The following is a 26,990-nucleotide window of genomic DNA, read 5'->3' as shown; positions in this document are numbered from 1 at the left end:
TCTGAGGAAATATTTTGCTCCCAATGCTAGCTAGTCTTGCATGAATTTGTCAAGTTAACCAATTTCATAATAATAAAAAACTATTATCAAAAAGATAAGTAAGTGTAGGTGGATTACTTTACAGCATTGTTGTCTTGTCCTCTGCAGTTCTTCCAGTGTGCTTCCTCTTCAGGTGTTCATGCAATTCAAACAGTTGTGAAATAATGTCTGTTTTTGCACAGTGAACAAACAGCAACTCTCTCAGATTTTTAGATTAAATATTCCCATACAGAGGAGACTTTTCCCTGATATTTGGATGAACCTTGTTAAACTGAATGTAGTGCAGCTATCACCTACTCAAAAACAATATTGAGAGGTGTAGCATGCAAGTGCGCAAATTGAAGAAGCAAGGACAAGTAGTCAATTAAGAAAACAAAATTTGACTAAAAGTTTTAGTCATATACACTGATTAATCATTAGAACAGTCTAGATGAGAACAGGCCATTCAGCCCAACAAATTTCAAACATCCTATCCACTTAATTCTTCTAAAAAAAAAACAAACATCAAGTATAGTTTTGAAAATCCCTAAAGTCTTATTTTCTACTACACTACTAGCTTATTCCAAATGCCTGTGGTTCACTGTGTAAAGAAAAACTGAGCAAAATTACCCTTATTAAGTTTCCAACTATGTCTCCATGATTTTGATGAACTGATCTTAATGTATCGGTATCGATTCAGTGTACTAATTCCCTTCATAGTTTTAAACACTTCAGTCATGGCTCCCCTTAATCTTCTTTTGCTTAAACTGAAAAAGCTCAGTTCTTATAATCTTTCATCAAAATTCATCCCCTGTAGTAATGGAATCAGCCTAGTCACTCTTCTCTGGACTTTTTCTAGTGCTGATATGTTCTTTTTGTAACCTGGAGACCAAATCTGTGCACATTATTCCAGATTAAGCCTCGCCAGTGTGTGATAAAGCTTCAGCATAACCTCCTTAGACTTGTACTGTACACATCGTGCTATATAACCTAACATTCTATTAGCCTTCTTAATGGCTACTGAACACTGTCTGGAAGTTGATAGTACATAGGCCACTCTGCCTCCTAAATACTATTCATAAGGTGTACTTTTGATTTTCAGACCTCCCATTGTGTATTCAAATCTATCATTTTTACTTCCTATATGTAATTACATTTACTTACATTAAATTTCATCTGCCACAGATCTGCCCAAGCCTGTATGCTGTCCAAGTCTCTCTGCGATGATTCAGTAGATCCCAGAGTATCTGCCAATCCACCTATCTTAGTATCATCTGCAAACTTAACCAGCTTGTTACTTCTATTTCTATCCAAATCATATATAATATAGAGAGGGAGAGATTAAAAATACCAGCACCCCTAGCACTGACCCCGGTGGAACACCATTTTTAACATATGCCAATTCTGATAAGGTCACCATAACCCTCTGCTTCCTGTGTCTGAACCAATTTTTCACCCATCTACAAACAAGTCCCCAATATCCCACTTCTTTTAGTTTGATGCCCAACTTCTAATGTGGCACCTTATTAAATTCTTTATGAAAGTCCACATTAACAATAACATATGCTTCACTTTGATCATAGAATCATAGAATTCCAGCAGGTTGGTAAAACCCAACCTCCTTCTTTTGAGCCCATGCTGACTGTTCAGTTTTTGCCATGTGTTGCTCAATCTTATCCTTAATAATTCATTCCATTAATTTTCCTGTGATACATATTAAGCTTTGGTTTCCTATAGTTGTTTGGATCTACCCAATCACCCTTTTTATATAACAGGATAATATTTGCCATTTTCCAGTTCTTCTAAATTTCCCCAGTGCTCAGTGACTTCCTAAAAATATACATACTCGCTAACCTCCTTAAGAATTCGAGGGTAAAAATTATCTGGTCCTGGAGATTTGCTTGATTTCAGCCTAATTAATCTAAGCAGTACTTCTCCCTCTACAATTTCTAAATCCCTCAGTACATCCTTTGTAGTTCCTTTTATTGCTGGTAGGTTATTTACTCCCTGACTTGTGAAGACCTCAGAAAAATGCAAGTTTAGAGTAACCCCAATTTCACTGTCTGTATTTTTTAATTCTGTATTACTATTCCTGATGCACTTCACCTTCTCCTTGACTGTTCTTTTACTACTTAAATACTGAAATAATCTATTTGGGTCATCTGTTACCTTATGAGCTATATTCCTCTCTGTGTTATAGGATCCCTAATATCCTTGTTAATGGTTGCCCTCATTTTCTCATATGCCCTATGATTCACAATGGAGTTATTAGTCTTATTTGCCTTATACAGCTGTTTTTTCCTTTGCAGCTTCCTTTTTTAACTCTTTATTAACCCACTGCAGAGTTTAAAAATTTTCCTACTAATTCCAAATTTAGGTCTGAACCTGTCCTACATTACATGTAAAACATTTTTAAGCTGGTTCCACTGCTTCTCAAATGTCTACCCACTTAAAATCCTTTTGCAGTCTATCCTTAAAGTTAAACTTAACAGTTTCAGACTTTGCATCTGCACTTTTTTTAAACGCCAAGAATTATATTATTACCAGTAACTGCGTACTGCACGATAACATACAGTGAATACACTTGACTTGAGCACTCCTAGTTTTCATACTCTTTCTCTGTACGTTTAGCATTTGTTTGCTCCGAGGTTAATGTGCTTGCTGCTTCCTGAGCAGCTCTTCTTTTCTCCACCCTAGCTGCCCACTTCTTCTCTTCTTTCGTCGGCATCTTTTCACATTAAATCTGATTAAGTCAGTGTTTGTGTTGCAATTACTTAGTACGTTTTCCTTAATTTTTCACTTAAGCTGGCACATAAGTCTTCAATCTGCCTCAAGACTGATTTAAGATATGAAGAGTTAGGGGAAGTGACGGCAAAGGTGGTAGGGAATGAGAATGGCGCCCGTACGCATGCACGGCACGGCTGCCCTGCTGGCCGCTGCAGAGAGTTGATTCTGCAATAAAATAAAATAAAAATAAAAAGAGGAATAACCGTGGAAGTCCATCTTCACCCAAAAGTGGCTAGTAGGCTTCATGTAGTATATGTGAACAAAATTTCAGGTCAATAGTTCAAACGGTTTGTGAGCTACAGGTGATTTAAAATCCTAGACAGACAAACGAACAGCCACAGTAGTGTATTATATAAGAAGGTCACTTGACCCTAATGGTTCAGTCACTTCTATGCACTCAGTTCTTTTCTAATTATTACAAAATACTAAATCCAGAGTTGCTTCATCCCGGACTGGTGCTTTAAACATACTGTGTTAAAAAACAGTTACTGGTTACTTCTAAAAACTCATTCTCTTTTGCTCCACTGTTTGAAAAGTTATCCCAGTTAATATCCGGGTAGTTAAAGTCCCCCGTGACTATAATATACCCCTGTAAACCTGCCTTTATAATATTACTAAAAAGATGTGCGTTACACAGTCTGCATTGAGCGGTCTATAACACACTCATAAAATAAGACCTCTTTCTCTAATGCTTTCCAGGCAAAGCCACATGTCTTCACTAAGATGGAGCTAATTGTACTGAAGAGGACTTGTGTTTAAATTCTGTTTGACATAAACAGCAACCCCACCTTTTCTGTTCTGTCTATCCTTCCTAAAAAAATGTTTATCCCTCTATGTCATACTCATCCCCATCTTTATTATTTAGTTTGGTTTCCGTTATTTTTATAATATCATAATTATGCTCCTGTACATACAACTACAACTCGCTTGTTTTATTTTTGATACTTCTAGCATTAAGGCAAGCTATTTATTAATGCGTTACTTGTTTTACTTTTACATTTGGTTGGTATTTACATTACAATGCATTTTTATTTTTACACTGTTGTTTATTCTTCCATGTACAGTTCTATCCCTGGCCTGTCCTAAACTCGCTACCTCCCCATACCCTGGTTTAAACAATCCTTGACTAACCTACTCATAAACCTCCCCAACACATTGGTGTCCCCCCAGTTCAGATATATCCTGTTGCAGCAGAAAAGGTCCCATCTGTTCTAAATGTCTCATTGCTCCATAAATCTGTACCCTTCTACCCTACACCAAGATATGAGCCACGTGTTAAGCCTTCTAATCTCCTCACTCTTACCTGTACTAGCGCATGTCTCAGGCAGAACTTCAAAGAAGACTACCTTGTCAGTTCTGCTTCTCAGCCTGGCACCAAAATCTTCAAAATTGCATCATAGAACTAACAGACTTCCCTTGTCTGTGTTGAAACAAATGACATACATAATGATAACTGGATCCACCCCTACTCTGGCACAGAGCCAATCCACCCTTCTGGGGAGGTGTCCCATCTGTGCACCCGGGAGGCACCACATCATACGAGACTCTCTGTCTCTGGAGCAGACTTGTGCTTCAATCCCCCAAATGATTGAATCCCCAACTATCACTACCTCTCTCTTTCTGGAAATTTTTTGAAATGGCCCATTTAGGCTCCTCATGCCTGCTTATTACTCAGAATCTTCTGAGACACCGTCCAGCTCCACAAGGACCTGAAGGACTCCACAAGGACTTCCAATTCTGGGGTTGATTCTCCCGGATAGTGTGCACCCTTTACCTTGTGATCTGACCTGCCTATCTCTATCTGTCTGGCCTGGAATCATCCCCCGCGTCACCTTAGGAGTGTGCACTATGTCCTCTTCAAAGGACACCTCGGCCAGGTTCTCCAATTCTGTACTACAACACGTGCCAGCCAACTCCTCCTATTCAGCAAGCTCAAGGTGCAGGATCATTTGGCATCTCCTGCAGATGTAGCCCTCATAGGTGACTAACTCCTCCAAGCTGTCCTCTAAAATGTCCATCATCCAGCAAGATTGCATTGCATTGGCCTCATTATTAAATTTGACTTTGGTTTACAAAAGCTGCATTAACTTTTTCTTTTTTTTATTATTTTATTCAAATTAAATGATTTAATTTAAATGGTAAAACTAAAATATAAGCCAAAGAAATTAAAGAGCTGCTAAATTTATTTTACAGGGTGCGCGCAAAGTCCGTATACCCCTGTCTTTAGGAGCATTTACAGGAATAACCATGACAATTTGGTTCCTGTGGACATCAGCCCAAGTCTTCCCGGTATTTCGAGGTGTGTTTCCGACATCCCATCTGGTGCTGCCACCTGCTGCCGCTCAAGAAATCGCAACAATGTGGTGGTTGTTCCAAGACGAAGCGGTAGGTGACACAAGTGTTTTCACAATCGAGGAGCATTTGGTGGCCACTGTGTGGGTTCATGTTACTGGGAAATCGATCAAAAATGTCATGGATGACTTTGTTGTGCGTTTTGGGAAGGCATCGCTGACAAAGAGGACGTTGTTGCAGTGGGAGAAGAAGGCTTTTGCAACGGGCAGCGTCTGAGATGTGCTGTGAAGTGGAAGACCATCCACAATGCATGAAACGTGTGCAGATGTGGTAGAGTCTGTCCAACGATCCCCAATGAAGTCCACTTGTAAACGTGCTGCTGAGTTGGGAATAAAGGAATCGACAATGTGAAAACGCATCAAACAGGTCTTGCAAATGAAATGTTGCCGTCCATTGCCTGTTAACGAGTTATCAGATGTCAGGAAGCTTGTGATCTGATGCTGCACCAATTTCCAACAAATGCTGAGAAGGAAAAGGTTATGTTCTCTGACGAGTGCATGATTTATCACAGCTCCCGCAATCGAAACGTGTTTTTCTGGGGACAAGAAAATTCACATTTCTTTGAAGAAATTGAGCATAGCCCACCACACGTGATGATCTGGGCCGGAATGACAGCACCGCATTTGTTTGGCCCTTATTTTTTTGATGGTTCTGTTAACCAAATCAGTTATCTGGAAATGCTGAATGGCTGGCTCATTCCGCAACTGAGAAACCAGGGCTTCCTTGACAGTGTTTGGTTTCAACAAGACAGGGCACCTGCCCATTTCGTAATCACCGTGCGTGATCGCCTCAACGATGTTTTTGGGAATCGTTGGATCGGACGAGGATCAAACAACAATTCCGCTCCTCTTCCGTGGCCTCCGAGAAGCCCTGATCTCACAACCCCAGATAATGCACTCTGGGGGTTTATCAAAGACGACATGTGGAAGCGCCGTTATTCATCGAACGATGAACTGAAACATGAGGTTTGCGCAGCGTCACCCCACAAATGTTGCAGAACATGAGCAGGAGAACCTGGCTGCGCATTCAGCTATGCAGAGATAATGGAGGGACCCATACAGATGTTTTGGATTCCTATGAGGTAACCTTTAGCTTTCAAAATCCTCCCAAAGATAGGGGTATACGGACATTGTGCGCGCCCTGTACACCTTCTGGCCCCTTAAACTCCTGCTGTCTGCTCTTCCTTAGCTGCCTGCTGTTTGTTCTTCTATGAGGTTAACTTTAATTTTCTCTTTCTGTTTTCCTAACTTTGCATTCCTCTTAGTCTTTACTTAAAGGCTCTCCACTCGCACCATTTGTACCCCTTCATATTAATGCTTTCATTACGCTGTCATCCTCTTAGCTGCGTTATTTTCCTGACCACTAAGAACTGCTAAATATAGAAGAATTTGCTTAGTGAATATCTTCAGGTCTTGTCTGCTCCTACTGCCGCTTTTGCCTGATCAGCATCTTAACGCTGACTGCCTGTTTACGTACCGTTGAGTCATTCTCTTTACTTCTTTGAAGTCAGCCACTGCATTTCTTTTTCCCCCACTAAGTAATCTTTTTTTCTGTGACTTATATCTGTTTGTCGCTACATCACTAGTTATTTACTTACAGAGATGCAGGTGTTGACTACTGCTGCTTATTGCCCTGCTTTGTCGACGCTAGACTGAATATAAATAACAAGTATACGAAACAAGTAACTTTTCCAAACATACCCTCAAACTCCCAGCTGCTTTTGTTCCTGTGTGCGGTGAAAAAAAAAAAGCAAAAAACCCTTTAACAATTCCTGCACAGCTCCTTAGCAGCAACCAAAACAAAATAGGAGCAAATGTATTTTTTAATTAACTCTTACACCACAGAAAACATCCACCCTCGGCTGCTTCTTTCTCGTTTGCAAAGATAACGTCAGTACATCTCCAAGCAGTAAAGATTAAAATGTTAATCTCAAAAATGAGAAATGAGCAGGAGTATAAAGAAATACATACACTACAATACACTATTCAACCCATAGCCATCACCAGCATGATCTGGATGGATCACTTGGGACCAATTAAGTTGTAATCATACTACACAGGCTTTCCAAAGCTCAGAAAATCAATTTATTGATAACATTCTTCTGAGTGATAATTGGATCATTTCTGCCCTTATTTACAGATAGTGTTTCTGACATTCATTCCATGGGGCATAAAAGGCACTACACTATTAATCTATTCAAAAATAATAAAGGGTTACCTTAAAGATTAGTGTTATTTTGAAGACAAACATTATGTCTGCATTTTGTGCTCATTTTTGTTACAAAACAATAAAGAAGAGGTAAAAAACTGACAGCATTGCTTTAAAAATATAATTGTTAAATTCCCAAATACAAAATGCATTTGCTCAGTTGATGACCTAATAATCTTTAGCCTTGGCTTCTCCATCCACGTCTGGGATACAAAATTTTTTATTTTTATAGGAAGTTACAACTTGTACCCTTTTGTTTGTTTATGTTCTATTTATAGGCTATGATTTGAAATGTTTGCTTAAACATAGTGAAAATTTCAATTAAAAATTCCACTGTTAAATGGAGGAAGTACTTTATACTTAAGCTTCTGTAAGCTAATATTGTTAGTATACTGATTTCATACTGTTAAAAATTTGCACTGTTTTTGAAAAAAGAACACTTTTAAAATGAAAGCACATTTAAACTGTTAAAATGAAAAAATAAACCACAACAATGCTTTATATATTGGGTTAATCCCTTAATGACCATCAAACTTTGATTAGTTGTTCAAGTAGGGTAAATGGGCTATTGCAGGGGTGTCGAACTCTGGTCCTTGAGGGCCACAGTGGCTGCATGTTTTCATTCTAACCATCTTCTTAATTAGTGATCAGTTTTCACTGCTAATGAATTTCTATTGCCTTAGTTTTAATTAACTTGACTTAGTTGTTTCTTTTTCCTTAATAAGCAGCCAAACAATAATGAGACATAAAACAAGCTGCCACATGACCAGCTAACCTGTGCCTATCACACAATATCTGGAAATAAAGAAGGGTGGAGGCCTCAGTAAGGTTGATCTTTAAGTTCACCAAAACATTTTGTCAGTGTTCCTAGAATAAACAGAAAATCAACAGTTTTGGAAATGTCTGCTGTAGCAGAATGAGAGCAGCAACAAGGGTAAGGGTAAAAAGCTGGCCCACTGTTCTGCTGTCTCTACAGAATCCAAATTACTCCTCCTCGATCTCAGGTTTCATGATTGGGAACCTTTCAATTTCCTTGGCATAATCTATTCTAGGGAAGTTAAGGAGTTGGGTGGACCACCATCCCAGTCTGCCACTCTAGGGTCACTGCTTCCAGCAACCACACAACACTGAAAAGGCGTGTCTGCCATGATAGCCCAACAATGTCCAAAGCCTGCAGAGTCACTTAACTACCTCAGTGACCTCTTTTAGGGAAATGGGCATCGATCCTCCATCAGCTTCTGGCTCTGCTTCCAATGCAGAGGGGCTTGTCTGCCAGGTTCAGGAGCTCTTCAGAGTATTCCTTGCTAAATACAAATATATGTAAAATTTAATTAGAATTGGCCTAAGTCTAAAATAAAAACTCTTACTTCTGTAGCTGTGTATCTCTCGTGCAGCTTTCATTATCATTTTTTTTGTGAGGCATGTTTTCAGTCAATAATGATACCAAACTGTCCAAATGCATCAGATTTAACTTGGATTGGATTATTAATTATTTGGTATTTCCCAGTATCAAGTTCTGCTTTTGTGTCAGATATGGTTGTAGTTCTAAAATAATCCTGGAAATGCCTGACCAAACATTCAAGTGGCTTTCTTATTGAAAAGTAGCACGAAGGGCTTTCCCTTTCCTCTGAACCATCTACACTCGGTTAGAAGTGTCTCCTAGTTTACAGCATTGGTAAGAAATTGGCTGCAGCGGTATTGGAGAGAAAAGAAAAAAAAAACAAATTATGAAAACAACAATATGTTACTGCACTATATTCTTTTTGATGTGGATCACTTTTTGCTTTTTTTTTTATATAAACCTTATACTGCATACAACCCTTCAAAACACTAACAATTATAAAATTTACCTGTTCGTCACAGTTTTTTGTTGGTACTACCCACTTGTATCTGACCCAACACGTAAGTGTAACAGCAACATTCAAAAGAAAAAATCGTATTTCTCAGTTGGTCTCTTAAGTAATGTTTGAATATTATCCATCCATCCATTTTCCAACCCGCTGAATCCGAATACAGGGTCACGGGGGTCTGCTGGAGCCAATCCCAGCCAACACAGGGCACAAGGCAGGAAACAAATCTGGGCAGGGTGCCAACCTACCGCAGGACACACACACAAACACACCCACACACCAAGCACACACTAGGGCCAATTTAGAATCGCCAATCCACCTAACCAGCATGTCTTTGGAATGTGGGAGGAAACCGGAGCGCCCGGAGGAAACCCACGCAGACACGAGGAGAACATGCAAACTCCACGCAGGGAGGACCCGGGAATCGAACCCAGGTCCCCAGATCTCCCAACTGCGAGGCAGCAGCGCTATGTTTGAATATTATAGCATTTCTTATTTTAGCATTGCATAAAATTATAAATAACTATCTTATTGCAGACCCTCTTATATGATAGCCATGTCTGACACACTGTTCACCTGAAACAACTTGAATCCCAGTGGCAAATTTGTGAACTTGTCTATCTTAAAGCAGGCATTCTGTGTGACTTCAACTACAAATTAGTTTACGGTTTTAATTTTACCATGAGAGTGGTTACTTCAACTTGTCTTGTTTTAGATTTTTTATTTTATTCTTACAACACCTGTTCTTGACAGATAAACAGTGGAACACTCTGAAGCAGATACTCCTTGCTGTTGGACACTGGAGTGAGTGGAGTCAGGTTGTAGGCTGGGTGGCTGTGGCTCTGTGCCATCTTTCATGAACCTCACTCAGAGTAGCTCACTTCTCCTGCTTTTGACATTGAAATGTATAAGTGACATGATATTCATGTCTGTAAAAGTAAAAAATAAAAATCAACTTGTCTTATTTAGAAAAATATAAAAGATAGCTCTATTGCACTTTATGCTAAATTGACTAAACATGTAAAGAGTATTTTTGTTGCAGTACAAACCACCTCATGAGTGCATTATCTAATGATTACAATGATTCAATATTTCCCTGACAATACAATTTATCAGCAAAGTGCCACAATGGTCCGCAGTCTGTCATTTTTGAATGTGGCCAGCAATTTTAGCTTGAGACTTAAAGAAATATTTTAAATCTCTGTCAGGTGGTACTTTGAAAAAGTTTTAAAAATTTGGACTATAGTTGGGTACAGACCCTTCACATGTAACGTACTTACAACAGCACATTAATCTTTCATAACTTCAATTGGGATCTATGACAGCAGTTTCAACCACATTATATTGTAAACTGGTATTTAGAAACATTTTTTTAGGTACACTATTACTATTTGTAATTAAATTCTATTATCACTGTTATTTCTGAAAATGCCTCACTGTTACAAGAATATATAATAGATACAATTGTAATAACAAACATTGTGATAAAGTGACTAGAAAATAATAATACAAAAAAAAAAAAGCTCCAACTTTCAAACCAGCTAACCAAGTCTCAGAATGCACGTGAATCTTAGGCCTTGCTAATGGATCTGCTTAAATGCATTTGGGTAATAAATTTATAAACATTGGTATAAAGATTGAGTAATTATTACAACAAACTTCTTTCTCTTTATATTTATAAAGGTATACACCATTGAATTGCTGAGTCCGTTTGTCTTAATTCAAGCCAAAGTTACTGTGCCCAGTGTTTGCTTATTAGTTCTGTGCTGTAGATTGATTTAAATTAACATTTGTTGCAAATGTTTTTACAGAAATGGCTTGCTAGTGAAACAAAAATTCTAATCCCTCAAAGTCAGACTGCCCTAGCAACTCTATTAATTTTTTATTTTCTTTCAGGCAGCAGATACGCTTGCTGTCAGGCAAAAGAGGCGCATCTACGACATTACCAATGTTCTGGAGGGAATTGGCCTGATTGAGAAAAAGTCCAAAAACAGCATCCAGTGGAAGTTAGTGGTGTTTTTGCTTTATTTTTTGCCTACATTTCAAAGTTGTGTGTGTGCGCACATGCTACCTGTGGTGGTCTGGCACCTTGTCAATTGTTGGTCTCCTGCTTTGCCCTGATATTTCTAGCCTTCCATGATAGGCTATAACCGCCAAGACCCAGAACAAATTCAGAAGGTTTGACGTATCTCTTTATGACACACTGAGTATTGGTTCTGTTGGTGTGTAGCATTTTCTTTTCCTTGCATTCAACTTCAGTGCCTTGCTGCTGATACAGGTAGTCATTCTGATGTGCTGATTTTCTTCAAGCTTGTAGAATTTGTTTATGTTTGATGAAAACTTTTCTTTTTCAGAGGAGTTGGTCCTGGTTGTAACACCAGGGAAATTGCAGACAAGCTTATTGATTTGAAGGCAGAGCTAGAAGATCTTGAAAGGCGAGAGCATGAGCTTGACCAGCAGAGGGTTTGGGTACAACAGAGCATCAAGAATGTCACAGATGACATCCAGAACAGTAGATATCCTTTAAAAAAATTGTGGGGAAGGGGACTGGGTTTCACATCTACACAGAGTTTGCATGTTTTCCCCGGGTTCACTGGTTTCCTCCCACAGTCCAAACACATAGAGGTTTTTGTAAATTTGCTTTCTAAAGTGGCCTGTGCGTTTGTGTATTCACCTTGTGATGGACTATTGCCCTGTCCAGGGATTGTTCCTGCCTTGTGGCCAATGCTTTCTGGGATAGACTCCAGCTGCCTTGTGATACCACCCTGAATAAGTGGGTTAGGAAGATGGGTGGGACAGTTGCCTATAACATCTGTTCAGTTCACTTGATTACATGCTATGCACCTGCTTACTATTCTGGCCCACTGAATAACACATGTGCATTGTCAGTCTATTGGCATTAGGCAATATCTTTTTGAAATAAAGTAATAAGTTTCTTTATATTCAAAGAATGTATGCTATCTTAAGCATGACTTTTTTCAGTTGTTATTGTCTAGCTGTCTACAGAACAGAGACACACAATACTAGCATCAACATTCAATATAGTCAATAATGGCACTTGGCGATATCTTTCTAAGGGGTGAATTCATGTTCCTGTGGCTGAAAAAGGTGCCACTAAAACTAACACGGTAGTTGGTGAAGTGAAGCACAAAGATGGTATCCTTTTAAAATAACTGAATCTCATAAGAGTGGTTTGCTTTTTTTACCTTGTTTAAACGGCATGGATATGATGCAGATCAATACTCTTAAGATTTTTGGCTTGAAAAATGAATATATCTAGTAAGTTCTTTTTCCCCTCCACAAAGGGATGCTAGTACTATAAGCTCACTTATAAAATTCAAGAGCAGGCTTTTTTTTTTTTGTAATGGAAAAAAACTTACTAAAATGATGCTTAATTTTAGAGTGCAGTTTTATATGGCAAACTAGCATATTCCATGATTGTGAAGAAATAAATTTGACCTGAAAGATACCAACATTATCCTTTAAAACTTCGGTATCTTTTTTTTAAATTATTAACTGGTAGTTAATAAAACTAAAGTAGTTTTAAAATCTTCAAGTACCTTCTTATGTGCTCACATCTTAATTTTAAATTGCTAGGCTGTCATTTTGCTTTTATTTGATCACAATTTTAGGTTAAATTGCACTCAGTCATACAACGGCAAGAATTGTATGTGAGCAACTTAAAAGCTTTTGGATAAGATGCAGCAGTGTCATTTTAATCTGTGCAGTTAATCCTTAATAAGTTTGAAACATTATCTTATGTAACCCATGAAGATATCTGCAGCTGCTTTAAAGGTAAATATTTAATAATTTATATCTTTGTCAGTTTTACTTTTGTACCAGTCTGATTGGTGGACAATTTTGGAATATTAAAACTTTAGTGGTACCATCATCTTTAAGTGATGGAATTCCCTATTTGGAATTTCTCTATCATAGCTGTACTAAATAATTTTTAAACTCATTAAATGTATCAGGTTGAACATTTGCCTGCAACAGTTTCTTCAGTTGATTCTGAATTGTATTGCTATTTCTGATTTTTTTCCTGTAGTATATTATTAAACTAAAAAAAATTAAACTTGCAATTTTTGTTGTAGGTGACACACTTCTGGCAATCCGGGCACCCTCAGGTACACAGCTAGAGGTTCCAGTTCCAGAGGGAGTAAGTTAATAAAATTATATAGACTATGCTGTTTGAAAAATTGCTATTAAGACTGCTTATTTCATTACCATCAGTTTTTAAAGCCAATAAGTAATGGTATTTTCAGTGTAGCTTGAAAGTGCTTTAGCTGTTTAGTATTTTTGATAAATTATTTCTTTGATCTTGTCACAAGCAAAGCTATTGAGACCCCAGCTGTTAAGTGAAAGTATCATCTTCTGATGATATTGCATCCAGTAATGTTCATTGTGTCAGAGCGTACAGTTTCATCTTGACCCAACTTTCCCATCATCATCACATAAAATGAGTCTGCTTCATTGTATAGTTCACTTGGTCCCCTTGGTCCGAGTGATTTAGCATTTTTTTTTTGGGTCATGTGCATTCATAAACTCAATCCTGGATTATGGCCAGGAAACCTAAAAAAAAAAAAAAAAACTTACAAAATGCCCAAACAAAAAGAAAATGTAATTAGTGAACAACAGTTTTTTTTTTTTTTTTTTTTTTTTAAGAGTGCCTTTCATAATGTTTCGGTTAAAGACCCCTTTTCAAAGAAGCCATTAGGATGCTGAAAAACAAAAATAAAACCATTAGAGACATTGGTTAAACTTTAGGATTACCTAAATCAATTGTCTGGAATATCGTTAAGAAGAAAGAATGCACTGGTGAGCTCTTTAATCACAAAGGGAGTGGTACCAAAGAAGACCATCACTGCTGATGACAGAAGAATCCTCACTCTGGTAAAGAAAAAGCATCAAAACACCTGTCGGACAGATCAGAAAGTCTTCAGGAGTCAAATGTGGATGTGTCAGAGAATACTATCAGCAGAAGACTTCATGAATAGAAATACAGAGGGCACACTGCAAGATACAAACCGCTAGTTAGCCACGAAAACTGGATGGCCAGATAATAGTTTGCAAAAAGTACTTATTATCTTCGCTGTTAAATATGGTGGTTTGGGGGTGTTATGGCTTGGGCTTGTATAGCTGCCACAGTAATTTATCTTCATGGATGATGTAATTGCAGACAGCAGTTTAACTGTGAATTCTGAGGTATATAGAAACATTAGCTCAAGTTCCAGTAGATGCTTCCAGACTTGTTGGACGACACTTCACCATACAACAAGATAATGATCGCAAACATACTGCTAAGGCAATGCAGGTATTTTTCAAAGATAAAACTGGAATTTTCTTAAATGGTCAAGCCAGTCCCCCAATTTAAATCCAATTGAGTATGCCTTCCATATGCTGAAGAGAAAACTTAAGGGGACAAGACCCGAAAACAAGCAGGAGCTTAAAATGGCTACATTAGAGGCTTGATAAAGCATCACCAGAGAAGATACTTGTCACCTGGTGAGGTCTATGAATCACAAACTTCAATCAGTCATTACATGCAAGGGATATGCAAAAAAGTATTAAGTATGGCTGCTTTAATATACCTACCATTGCTGTGTCCCAAACGGTTTAATGCCCTGAAATGTGGGGACCATGTGGAAAAAGTGTTGTCATTTCTACATGCTGTAAATGAAATTTATGTCAATGTCAATTTATTTATATAGCACATTTAAAAAAAACATAGGAATGCTGTGGCCAAAGTGCTTTACAATAATAGAATAAAAGAAAAAAACAAACACATAACATAAATATAAATAAAAATATATGAACATAAATAAGAATAAAATAAATAATAAATAGAAGTGATGTTATATAATCACAATGAGGAAACCATCAGTATTACTGAGGGTCACGGAATTCAAGTGAATAGAAATGAGTCTTTAATCTTGTTTTAAACAGTTCAATTGTAGACAACTCCTTTATATGATGAGGTAAAGAGTTCCACAGACGAGGAGCAGCAGCTACAAAAGTCCTGTTCCCCTTGGTTTTACACTTGGTACGAGGGACAACAAGAGACAACTGACCAGAAGATCTAAGCACTCTGGATGGCTGGTATAAAATGCTCAATAAATAGGCAGGAGCAAGCCCATGTGAAGATTTAAAAACTAGCAACAAGATTTTAAAATCAATTTGAAAACTGACATGTATGACAACCTTAAATTAAAGTCTGCAATGTGCATTTAAAATATGTCTGACTAGTTTGATTTGTAATTTTACACTTTGGGGCAGAGGAGTTAATCAAGGAAAAATGTGTCTTTGTCCAAAACATTATGTGGGGCACTGTATAGGCTACATTTATTAACCATTTTCATTCATTTTTTGTTTGTTTATTGTAGTAAACAATATTTTAGATGGCAGACAGAAAAACAGTAAATTCTGTACACAACAGCAAGGATCTGAGGCATTTGTACTCTTCCTAACAGTTTAATGGAACACTTTTTGTATTAGACTAGCAGTATGTGCCCACTGTTTCACCATTACTTTCCTGGTAAATAAAGCAAGGCTACATCTGTTGTGCACTGTTCTTTCCTCTTGTTTTATACGGAGAGTAGCATCATTAATTTAAAGATCCATCCACCATCTTGACACATTTTAAATAGCTATCCTTACTAAAATCTTTAACAGAACATGCTCGGTCATGTATTACATTTATATTGTTTTACCAGAGATTGCTTTGTGTACCACTGAAAGTAAAGGCAAAAAGGGACACTGCCTGTTTCTTACACATTTGTGATTACATTTTTAAATTACACTTCAAATTATCTTTGATGTAGCATAGCTATAGTGACGGCTAACTAATCTGTAAGTGTATAATAGTAGAATCTGTTCTTGCTGGCCACATCACTGGTTAGCCAAGTCAAGAGTTTCTTTTTTTTTTTTTTTTTTTTTTTTCTTTGTGTGCATCTTGGGTGGGGGCTACTGGAATTGTTTGTTAAAATGTTTTTGAGCTCCTGTGAAAGGCTAAATTCTTCCCTATATACAAATAAAGAGCCATCTATTTATCTGTCCTTCCTGGTACAGTACCTGCTAGATTTGAGATTGTAAAGCCCTGTAGAGGGCTATCCAGATGTCTTCTGGACATATACAACAGTGACTGGCTTAGACAGAAAATGAAAAGTAAAATAAAATATTTTATAAAATGTAAATATAAGTTTATTATAGAGCACATTTAAAAACAAAGTGCTGTATAGCTTCCATAAATACACTACACATATACTTTTTGTGTGTGTGCACATATATATAAAATATGCACATGCACACACACACACACACACACACACACACTAGGGGGTTTTTCCCCCTGCTTGCTGACCCGCCTGGGCCTGGCCTATGCGCCAGACACTTCATATGTGTGTGTGTGTGTGTGTGTGTGTGTGTGTGTGTGTGTGTATATATATATATAATATATATATATATAATATATATATATATAATATATATATATATAATATATATATATAATAAATATATATATATATATAATATATACATTACATATTTTATGCCTTTAATTGTGTATAATTAGGTGAAAATGATTTGATGATGTATTATTTTCATATTATTGTAATAGAATTAATATTTTTATTATTCATATTATTTTCCTTTGTATTTTACTCCCAATTTTTAATGTTTGCAGATAAGTATTTTTTTTTAAAATATACGTTATTGAAAATAAGAAATCTAATAAATGTAAAGGCAACAGTGGTTTAAATCTTTTTTTTATTATTATTTTAGCACTAATTCTGATGAGCTTAAAAAAAATAAACTGAAAAATTTATTTTTGGAAGTGAAACAGTGTAAAGACTGATTTACATACATTTAAGAAACTACCTTACCACAAGCAGTGTATCCAAAAATAGCTTTTCCTTTAGTAAAGTGTTTTCTTGCAAGTTAGCTTAATTGATATTTCCATATTGAACCTGTGTGAGAATGAGCGTGGATGGTTGCATAAGTAGGCCCTGCAATGCATTGGTTCACTTTCCTGGCTGCTTTTGCTTTATGCCTCATGCTGCCAACCAGTGGGATACTGAACTGAACTTCAATGGTTTGAGAATGGTTCTTGGTTGCAATACTGACAGAAATATCAGCTAAATAACGTTTACATAATTTTGTTTATATTAAAAGTATTTAGCAGACAACTAATGTCACTTTCAACATGATGCATAAAAATGTATTTAGGAATTTGATGTGTATTGGATAAAGGAAGTTTTCTTACATGTTTGTTCTAAAAGTCCAGTCAGTTTGACAATCTTACTTAGAATATGTTTTTCATTTCAGGTGCAGAATGGACAAAAGAAGTACCAAATTCATTTGAAGAGCGCATCTGGACCCATTGAGGTCCTACTTGTAAATAAGGACACCGCAAGCTCACCACCCGTAGTACTGCCAGTGCCACCTCCTGAGGACCTTATTCAGAATCTTCCTCAGGCACCAGCCACACCAGTTTCTTCCACCTCCCCAAAAAGGACCTCTCTTCCTTCTCATCCTAGCACTCCACAGCAATCATCCACTCCTGCCATCACTGGCCATACATCTCATCAGTCTACACCCTTGTCCTCGTCTTTAGGATCCTGTAGTGCCGGTAAATACCCAGCATTCATTTTGTCTTACTTGAATATGGCTCAAATATAATTAAAAAGAGTAGGCTGTAATATCAAATTACAAAAATATTAGTTTTAATAAAGCATTGTGTTGTATTTTGAAATGATTCTTTACATTTACTTTATTTGCTCTAAAAATATTAAACATGCAAGACTATAATTGTTCTTATTTTAATTAGTCCAAGCTGTGTCTGCGACAGATCCTTCTAGCAACGCCAGAAGTGAACCTGATCTTACGCCACCTACAACAGATGCCCCTACCAATCAGACAACCTCTTTAGATACACAACCACTTCAGTCCTCTGCGTCCCTCGACAGCAGCACTAACCTTTCATCTGTGACTCTTGAACCCATTAAATCTGATCCTGCAGAATGTAAGTTCATCAGCTATTCAGAAGATCATTTAATATTTAGAAAGTTACTCAATTAGATTTAGTTTACCTTGGTCTGTATTTACTGCTTTGTAAACAACGCTTTTACAAAACATGCTGGTGTACTATAATTGTGTTGAAAATATAAACCAAAATAATTGTAAAAATTCTGCTACTGCCAGTTCATACTTTTCTAAATTTTTGACTAAATGAAATTAATGTAAATTGATCTGGTAAGTACCTGGCTTATATGAAATTAGTTAAAGCCTTCTAAGCACCACAGTGGTTCTTGGTTTGTTGAGACTGTTTGCTCAGCAGATTGTCTTTAGCTAGAGTAAACAGGTAAACAATGCTGCTTAGTGTATTGCTTCTTTTCATTTGATTTGTCTTTGTAGTTTTGCAGTTTTGCTCCTTCGTTTCTGCATCCTTCTATATTCATGACAAGACTAACACATGAGAACCAAAAGCAGGACACACCCATGTCAGAATCCAACATACACTGAAACTATAGTAGAACCCTGGTTATCTGTGCCCTGATTTAATGAGTCTCAACATTATCCGAGGCAAACCTGAAAGAGTAACACACTGCTTTTTTATCTATATATATAAAATCCCTATGTGCGTCCAGGTGTCCGTGTGTAGGTGTCTTCTGGTGAAGTGCGCATGTGCGGGGCACGGTGCTATGCGCGATATTACTGTCAGAGAAAGCTAGAGGCGTTTTACGGAAATACAAACCAGTATTACTGCAAGAGGAAATTAAAGGTACACAATACAGTGACGCATATTACGGCCACATACAAGCCCATATTACTATCAGAGGACATTAAAGGCATATTACCGACGCGCACGCCTGTATTACCGCCTGAGAAAATTAAAGGTATATTACGGACGTACAAGCCAGCGGATGTACAAGACGGTATCCTTCAATAAGGGCGCACAGGCATCCTTCAATAAGGGCGTGCACAAAAAAGGCGAGCCTAAAAAGGGCGACCTGAATTGGGCACAGCGAATAAAGGCGCGCGTAAATAAAGATCTGCACCTGTTGCTCTTCACATATTCCAGAGCCATTTGAACTACATTATCTACGCGCCCTTATTGAATAGAGCCGTACAAGACAGTATTACTGTCACAGAAAATTAAAGACACACAATACACGGCGGCAGCCCACGAAGAATGGTCAGCTCAGCAAGTAAACATCAACAAAAGAAAGAAAAATACGACCAACAAAAAGAATTAGGTCAAAGTCCCTTGCCATTTAATATAGACTGTTCCTACTAATGTTTATGCACTACTGTTCTAGCGCCCGTTATTTTAACGGGCTAAATGACTAGTAATTCATAAAAGCTTTGCTGTGACTACTCTAGCTAGCATGCAAGTATTATACTTTTAATCTGTGGGAATGTGTGGATGATTTACTCACCCTTCCCCTTCTGCACCCTTTAGCTATTGTCCATACATTGACAGCATTGACCATGTACACATGCTCAATTAGGATTTTTATGTTTATAAATATCAAAGTGTAAGGGTAAATTGCCAGTGTGAACCCGCTTTCTCTGCCTCAAAGGTAAAAACTTTGCAGCACGAGCTAAATAGAGAACTCCATCCATCAGACACACAGAGCCTGTCTCTGACCACTGTGTTTCCTTGGTGACATCGGACGATCTCTCTTTGTCCGCTCCCACCTTCTCTGTGCGATGTGGCCACTACACTACACCTGTGCCAAATCCTTTCCTTCTCATCAATTGAATCACTGTGGAATCACCTCATGAAGCATCTTGGTTCGAATATTTGTGTTGTGGTGAAACCCACGTTCTCTGGCTCAGAGGCGAGCACTTTGCAACATGAGGTAAATGGAATCCACTAATCTTCAGCTGTGCAGAGCCCATGTCTGAGAGCGTTGTGTTTCCCTGATGACGTTGATTAATATTTCTCTGTGTTGGCTCCCACCTTTTCTGTGCAGGGTTGCCACTAGAGTGGCCATCTGTTTTATCCAAGGGCAGCATTGGTCAATGTTACTTTGGCTAATTATGATTCTACTGTACACAATTCTTGGCTTTTTCCCTAAAAATAAATAAACCATACAGCATGCAGCACCCAACACCAAAACCCCATACTCTTTCAAATCTTCCACAGATAAGTTTCCCTAATCATAAGGTTTTCTGCCCAAAGAAACCTATAGATAAGATGTTTTCCATGACACCGCAGATATGTAGCAGAGCAAAAAGTTGGTCCACTGACTCACAGCCGGGACAGAATATCTTCACATTGCTTCTCCTAAGTCCAAGTTTAGATTCTTGGATGAAGTCATGGAATCTCTATTCTAGTACCATAGCATAAACATTCCTAGGCAGGCATTCTATTCCTTGCTAACTGGAACATAACCTCTTGCTCCCTGTTTATAGATGGGGACCACCACCCCAGTTTGCCAGTCTCATGGCATTTAACCTGCCTCTGTAAGCAATATCCAGTGCTTTTAGCATTTCCAGTCTCATCTTATGCACTCCCTAGGGTTTCCCACTACAATTTTATAATTATTGCATTTGATGCAACTGGCGATGCCTCTCTCTTCAGGCAAGAGCATATGCACCAATTCTTATATTAATTCTCTATTAATATATATTAATTCTTAATATAAATTCTTAACAGATTCTTAATATGCTCTTTTCACCTCTCGAAAAATATCCCCACCTGAGATCAGCCCTTCCCTTCCTTAGTTTCTAAAAATACATTAGTCATAATCCCATACCCTCCCTAAGCCTCTGTGTGGCTCAAAAAACTTATTTGCAGCTGTTTGAACATCATTCTGCTGTCTTTTCTATCCGCTGGTACCTCCCAAGTCAAATGTAGACTCTCCTACACTAACATTGATTGCACTGAAGGACCTTTCTAGTGTCCATCAATAGGCCTTAAGGTTGCCCTATTGACAGGCACCAATTACCATATGCCCATGGGACTTTGCAACTGCCTTAACTACTTAGGCAGACTCGGTTCAGATTCCATTCCCTCAAGATACAGGTGAATCTGTCTTCTGGAAAACAGAGTTGAACTTATTCCTAAAAGAAGGTTCCAGTGATTTACCCAACCCCATCACCCCAGGCATTACCTTTCCTTCCTTACCCATTTGTATCTTTCAGGTCTGTTCAACAGATTTGCCATTCATCTAGTTATTTGTCATGTACATGCAAACAATCAGTGTTGCAACTTGTATAGAAGGCTAACTGAATGAGAAAGTCACAAACTCCTGGCTGTATAGCATGTAGCTGGAGGGCTGTGGGAAGACAACCCTTAATTGGGTGGTTTAGTTCCAGAGGCAGTTGTGTGCATAAATGTGAGTCCAGCTGTGCCTAGCCTGTATTTTTCACCTTCTGCATATTTTCTTTTTCCTGTCAATGAAACTACTTTACACATTTCAAAAGCCAGTTTCTATAGCAAGGGTTAGTGTATGTTTGAATCCATTCTGCTTCTGTCTGCTATCTATGTCACCCTGTGTATAATTCTTACTCTTCTTCCTTGCATGTTGTAAGCCTACATGATAACTCAACACAGCATTTTTAGGTTGAGCCCAAATGAGCTACTTGGGTCTTGCAGGTACTGGGTGCTTATTTACAAAGCCCACTTTTAAGCTTGGCTCCAAGTTTTTATCCTAGTCTCCCTGATATAACTGTAGTGGTCATTAATGAGAGTCATTTATGAATTGCTCATTTTTCTAAACGTTTCTCTTTAACCGGTTCACCATGGTTACCTCTATGAGTAGCTAAATCCTTAAAATGCCAGTGTCAAGGCTAATAAGCCATTATTACCTATTAAGACTTGATCCTTAACATCCCAGTGTCACAATTTTAGGAGGCTAACAAGATTTTGAAATATTACATTTTTATTTACCAACGGTATAAAAGATTGTAATTTGTATGCACATTTCCCTGTCCATATTAGAACTGAGTTATATAAGTGAGGCAAATATGTAAGATGTCCCCTTTTACTGCCAAGGATATTTACACATGTTCAAAATGTAGTAGAATAATATCCCTTTTATTTATTCAAACTCCTCACCCCCAACCCTATGTCAAGTGAAGGGTAGGATGAAGAGTGTTGCAGTGTTTAGCCCTACTGCCTCATATCTACATAAGACTGATTTGAAGTCCCAGCCCAGGCACTGCCTATGTGGAGCTTGTACTTTCTTTCTATTTGAACAAAGGTGTCTCCAGGTGCACTGCACATCTCAGACATGCTGGGTGCAAGCAGGATAGCCTCCAGCCTTCCTCCATTGTATGAGCTGTATCATTAAATTAATGAATGAAGGATATTTCCCAGGGATTTTCTTTAGCTGGGTCACTTTGTGTTTTTTAGGAACTTAAGTTAAATGAAAGAGCCACATTAGCAGTCAGACAATGAATATAGTCTAGCTTTGCTTCTGGAAAGGGGGTCTTGTTTTGCTGTTTTTTGGTAAGTAAACCAATGAACTCTAAACAGAAAGCAATGGAAAATTTGTTATGATTAATACTGGACTTGCCAGGCTTTTTGGTTTTTAAAAGAATCCTTGTTTCATGGTCTATAACATTTGAATGCCTGACTGATTTTTGTGGAGGAAAACAACCACAGACCAAAACGGAATAAACTGCATATGTGACAACAACAACAAAAGTAGCATTGTTTTATACAAAACTGTAATGTATAGTCATTGAATTATAAAAGTGATAATTATTCAAGGTATAGGACTGTTATAGTGGTGAGCTTCAACAAATGGAAAATGGATTTTTTTTAAAATTGTCAGATGCTGTGTTTCAGGAATCATATGAAGTATTACAATATAAATGGCGATGCTTTCATTGACATTTTATTATCTGTATTTTCTTGTGTCCTATGATTTTTTTCAAAACTTTTCTAAGTGTAGAGGAGTACTGATAAAAGAAACAGATGGTTGTCAGAGCGTTAGGAGGGGAAAACGGTTACTGAAATTTCCCCTTAGGGAGAGTTGGTTTATCGTATTTAAAGTAATGGCAGGAAGGGTTGGGGGGGGGGGGGGGGGGGGGGGGGGGTGTATGCACGCAAATGTAGCTCTTTACTGTTATTTTGCAGCTGCATTTCTTAAGTCTCATTAAATGTGTATATTTTGAGCCTGGCTTAGTGGCAGTTTATAGAGGAAAGGTAAATAGTATTAGATTTGTGTGCATTTAGTTGTTAGCTACAATTTATTTGAACTTCAAGATCTTTCTGAACATTGGACACTTTCTCAGTTTTGTGATACACTTAATAACATTAACTTTTGTTTGTTTAGCAGATATTTTTTTTCCAAAGCGACTTAAAAAATAATCAATTAACATTAGGCTAGGGCCTGTTTCTTTAGCAAGTGTAATAGTAGAGGTGACAAATGTTGATTGCCACAAGTGAAAAGAAGTAATTACTAATAATTTATAATCCTAGATTATAATCGATAAAGCAATTAAATTTAAATAACATATTAACCAACAATATAAAAGATCACAGAACAAAGTTTGGTTTATTTTTTTCTTCTATTCAATCAATTACATAGGTATTTACAAAAAAGATGGGTCTTCAGATGGTTCTTAAATACTTTGAGGGAGTCAGTAGTACAGATGGAGGCAGGAAGCTAGGAAGCTTCACCAACTGGGAACTATGCAGGAGAAGAGTCTGAATTGAGACTTGATAGCACACAGAGGTGGCGTCACCAGATGCTGTTCACTGGCAGACCTGAGTTGGCGAGAAGGAGCATAGCACCTCACCAGTGTCCCCATACACATGGGTGCTGACCCACTGACTACTCTGTAGGCAAGCATCAGGGATGTGAACTTAATGTGTGCAGATACAGGGAGCAAGCTTACTGTCCTGAAGAGAGGAGTGATATGTGCCTGTCTCGTCTTGCTAAACAGAAGCTAGGTTGCTGCATTCTGGATCATATGCAGCAGCTTGATAGCACATGCGGGTAGTCATGCCAGAAGTGAGTTGCAGTAGTCCAGACACAACAAGATCAGAGCCTGGATCAGAAATTGTGCTGCATACTCTGTCAGATAAGGACTAATTTGCGAATATTGTACAGCGTGAACCTGGATGAACGAGAGACAGTAGAAATGTGGTCAAAAAAGATAGCTGTTCATCAATCTCCACCTCAAGGTTACATACCAACTTGGCAAGTATTAGCAGGAGTGAGCCAAGCTGTACAGAGATGTGGAGTTGAACAGACTGGTTGGCAGGGATCACAAGAAGCTCAGGTTTTGCCACGTTGAGCTGTAGATGGTGGTCCTTCATCCAGGTGGAAATATCAGTAAGACATGCACAGACTCTAGCTGATCACGTAGTGTCCTCCAGAGAGAACAACAGGTACAGTTGTGTTTCATCAGCATTATAAGAGAACAGTTATATGATGTAGCCCAGTAAGGTGATGTACAAAGAGAAAATTAGAGGGACCCAGCACTGATCCTTGGGATACACCTGTGCATATCTGGTGTGCCTTTGACAGCTCTTCTCACTAGGACCAGGATCTTCCTGAGATGTAGGATGTCTGGGAAGATATTCAGTGATGCCAGTGTCAGAGTGTGTGGCAAGAAGGATGTTGTGGTTAACTGTGTCAAAGGCAGGATTGATGACATGTTGATAGCTCTAGAAAGTCGTACAATTTTGTGGGTTTTTTTTTTTTTTTTTTGGGAAGTGTGGTTATCAGAGCATTTTTGAAGATGGTCAGGAGTGTGTAATTGCAGGAAAACGTGAGTTGGAGATGGCCTGAAGGAGATCTAAGGGCAGAGGGTCAAGTGGACAGGTAGTGGGTTGATTAAGGACAAAGTTGGAAATGTCCAAGACACAGTGGAGAGAATGTGGAGAACGTTTGGTAATGTTTGGAAGGAGGCATAATGGGTAGCAGCGAGGGTGAGAACTGACTGCTGATGGCGGCCACCCTATCCTGAACAATGGTGGCGAATTCATCAGCGGACATGCAGGTTTGGGGTGATTGGAGGACGATTAAGAAGGGAAGTGAATGTGGAGGATAGTGAGCATGTGTCAGGGTTGGTGTTTAATTCTAGTCTGGTAGAACTTTATCTTAGCGTTGATGGTGCCTTAAGAAAAAGATGCAAGAAGGGATTGATACTTAACCAGGTCTATCTGAACCTTTGACTTCCTTCATTTCCTTTCAGCTGTCCTGAGGTCAGTTTTTTGATTACAGAGTGCTTGTGAAAGCCAGGGACAGGAGGCTCTCCCACGTGCAGAGTCAAGCATAGGATGTTTATGGTGGTGTTGGTGTCAAGAGAGAAGTGGTCAGGAAGAGGGAGAGCAGAGGAGATCATGGAAGAGAAATGGGTTAGAGAGAGGGGAATGGGGCTGTTGGCAGAAGATTACAGTGCTGGGAGGAGAAGAATGAAGCAGCAGAGAGAATTTGGTATAGCAGGTCCACAGTTCATGTCAAGAGGATGCTTTTAAAATAATTAATTGCTGCACTCGCAGCTTAGTGAGGGGGCATGGTTGTGTGGCTGAAGAGATTCCTGGGGAATTTGTGATGGGGGCGTTTCTCACCTAAGTGCACAGGGGAGAAACCATCCGCATCCGTAATTGTTCCCGGGGGCTGCTGATTGCCACAGCTGCCACGTCCTCTTCTTAAATAGAAGCGTGAGGGGGGAAAAAAAGGAGAAAGAAACAGAGGTTGTGGGAAGCAGCGAGGAGGAGAGGAAGCCGGTGTGAGCGAGCGCTCGCAGGCAGGCAGGCAGCTAGGCAGCTGGACAGTGAGCTCTAGCAAGGGTGTTGGGCCGACACTCGGTGGGGCAGAAGGAAGCGGTCACTCCAGCTGAGTGAACAAGGAGCTGGAGTGACCGGTGATAGACGGCTGGCCGCATAAGGCCGAGAAGGCAGCGGGAGTCGGAAGGCTTGGGTGATGGTTTCCCCAGTGTGAGCGTCCTGGCCTTTGGGGAACCTAAGTCTCAGTCTGGAGAGTGCAGAATTGAAGCCAGGGATCGGGAAGCCTCCAGACCAGATGAGCGGAGAGAGATGGTCAGCTGCTGGTAGGGTGACTCTCGTGTTGTGGGGCCCAGATGGGAGAAGCAGGGGAGCTGCCAGGTAAATGAAGACACCGGGCTTTGTGTTGTTTTAAAGGACTGCTTCCGGTCGTTGGTTTTTTTAAAGAGTTTTTCTATTGTGTTTTAACCTCCACTCAGCACTTATTTTTATGGGATTATTTATTTATTGAAGGACTGTGATACACTACACTATTTATTTATTTGGATGGACACTTTGTTCTTTATAATAAAAGCACTTTGCACTTTTACACCATCCCCTTGCTCCATTTGTTGTGCCTTACTGCCGAGCTCATCTGTAACATTACCGACGGTGTCGGGTTCAGAGCTCCCTGAAGCTGCATGGGAGCGTGAAGCAGAACCCGCATCGTCACAGAGAACTGAATGAAGAAGTGGTCAGACGTGTAGAGGAGTAACAGGTGCATTTGTGGGAGTGCAGGAGAGGACAAGGTCAAACAGATTGGCAACCTTGTGAGTTGGTGGGGGTGTGGAGCTGTATGATGCTGAAGTAAGAAAGAAGAGTGAGAAAGTCTGCAGCAGGAGGGCTGTTCAGGTCTCCAAGAATTAGAAGTGGGCTGCCGTCATCTGGGAGAGAGCAGTTTATCCACCTCATCAAGGAAGATCCTAAGCAAACCTGGAGGATGATAAACAACAGCAATGGTCATGTTAATTGGAAAGGAGACAATAATAGCATGATATTCAAAAGTAGTGAAATTGCTTACATTACCCAGAGGGGTGAAT

At 38.8% G+C, this 26,990-nt stretch overlaps 1 protein-coding gene across 1 annotated transcript in view; it reads left to right on the top strand.

Moving 5' to 3' along the window:
- Positions 1-26,990, top strand: part of e2f4 (E2F transcription factor 4) — an 81,530-nt gene that overhangs the window by 33,754 nt on the left and 20,786 nt on the right. The window contains exons 2-7 of the mRNA XM_051931530.1: positions 11,112-11,221; positions 11,570-11,733; positions 12,969-13,010; positions 13,310-13,374; positions 17,541-17,844; positions 18,043-18,237. Coding sequence (XP_051787490.1) covers positions 11,112-11,221; positions 11,570-11,733; positions 12,969-13,010; positions 13,310-13,374; positions 17,541-17,844; positions 18,043-18,237 — 880 coding nt within the window. The remainder of the gene's footprint in view (positions 1-11,111; positions 11,222-11,569; positions 11,734-12,968; positions 13,011-13,309; positions 13,375-17,540; positions 17,845-18,042; positions 18,238-26,990) is intronic.

Source organism: Erpetoichthys calabaricus, chromosome 9 (genome assembly GCF_900747795.2).
Source record: "Erpetoichthys calabaricus chromosome 9, fErpCal1.3, whole genome shotgun sequence".
Lineage (NCBI taxonomy): Eukaryota > Metazoa > Chordata > Cladistia > Polypteriformes > Polypteridae > Erpetoichthys > Erpetoichthys calabaricus.
Note: the sequence above shows the minus strand (reverse complement) of the source record. Positions and strands in the feature narration are given on the sequence as shown.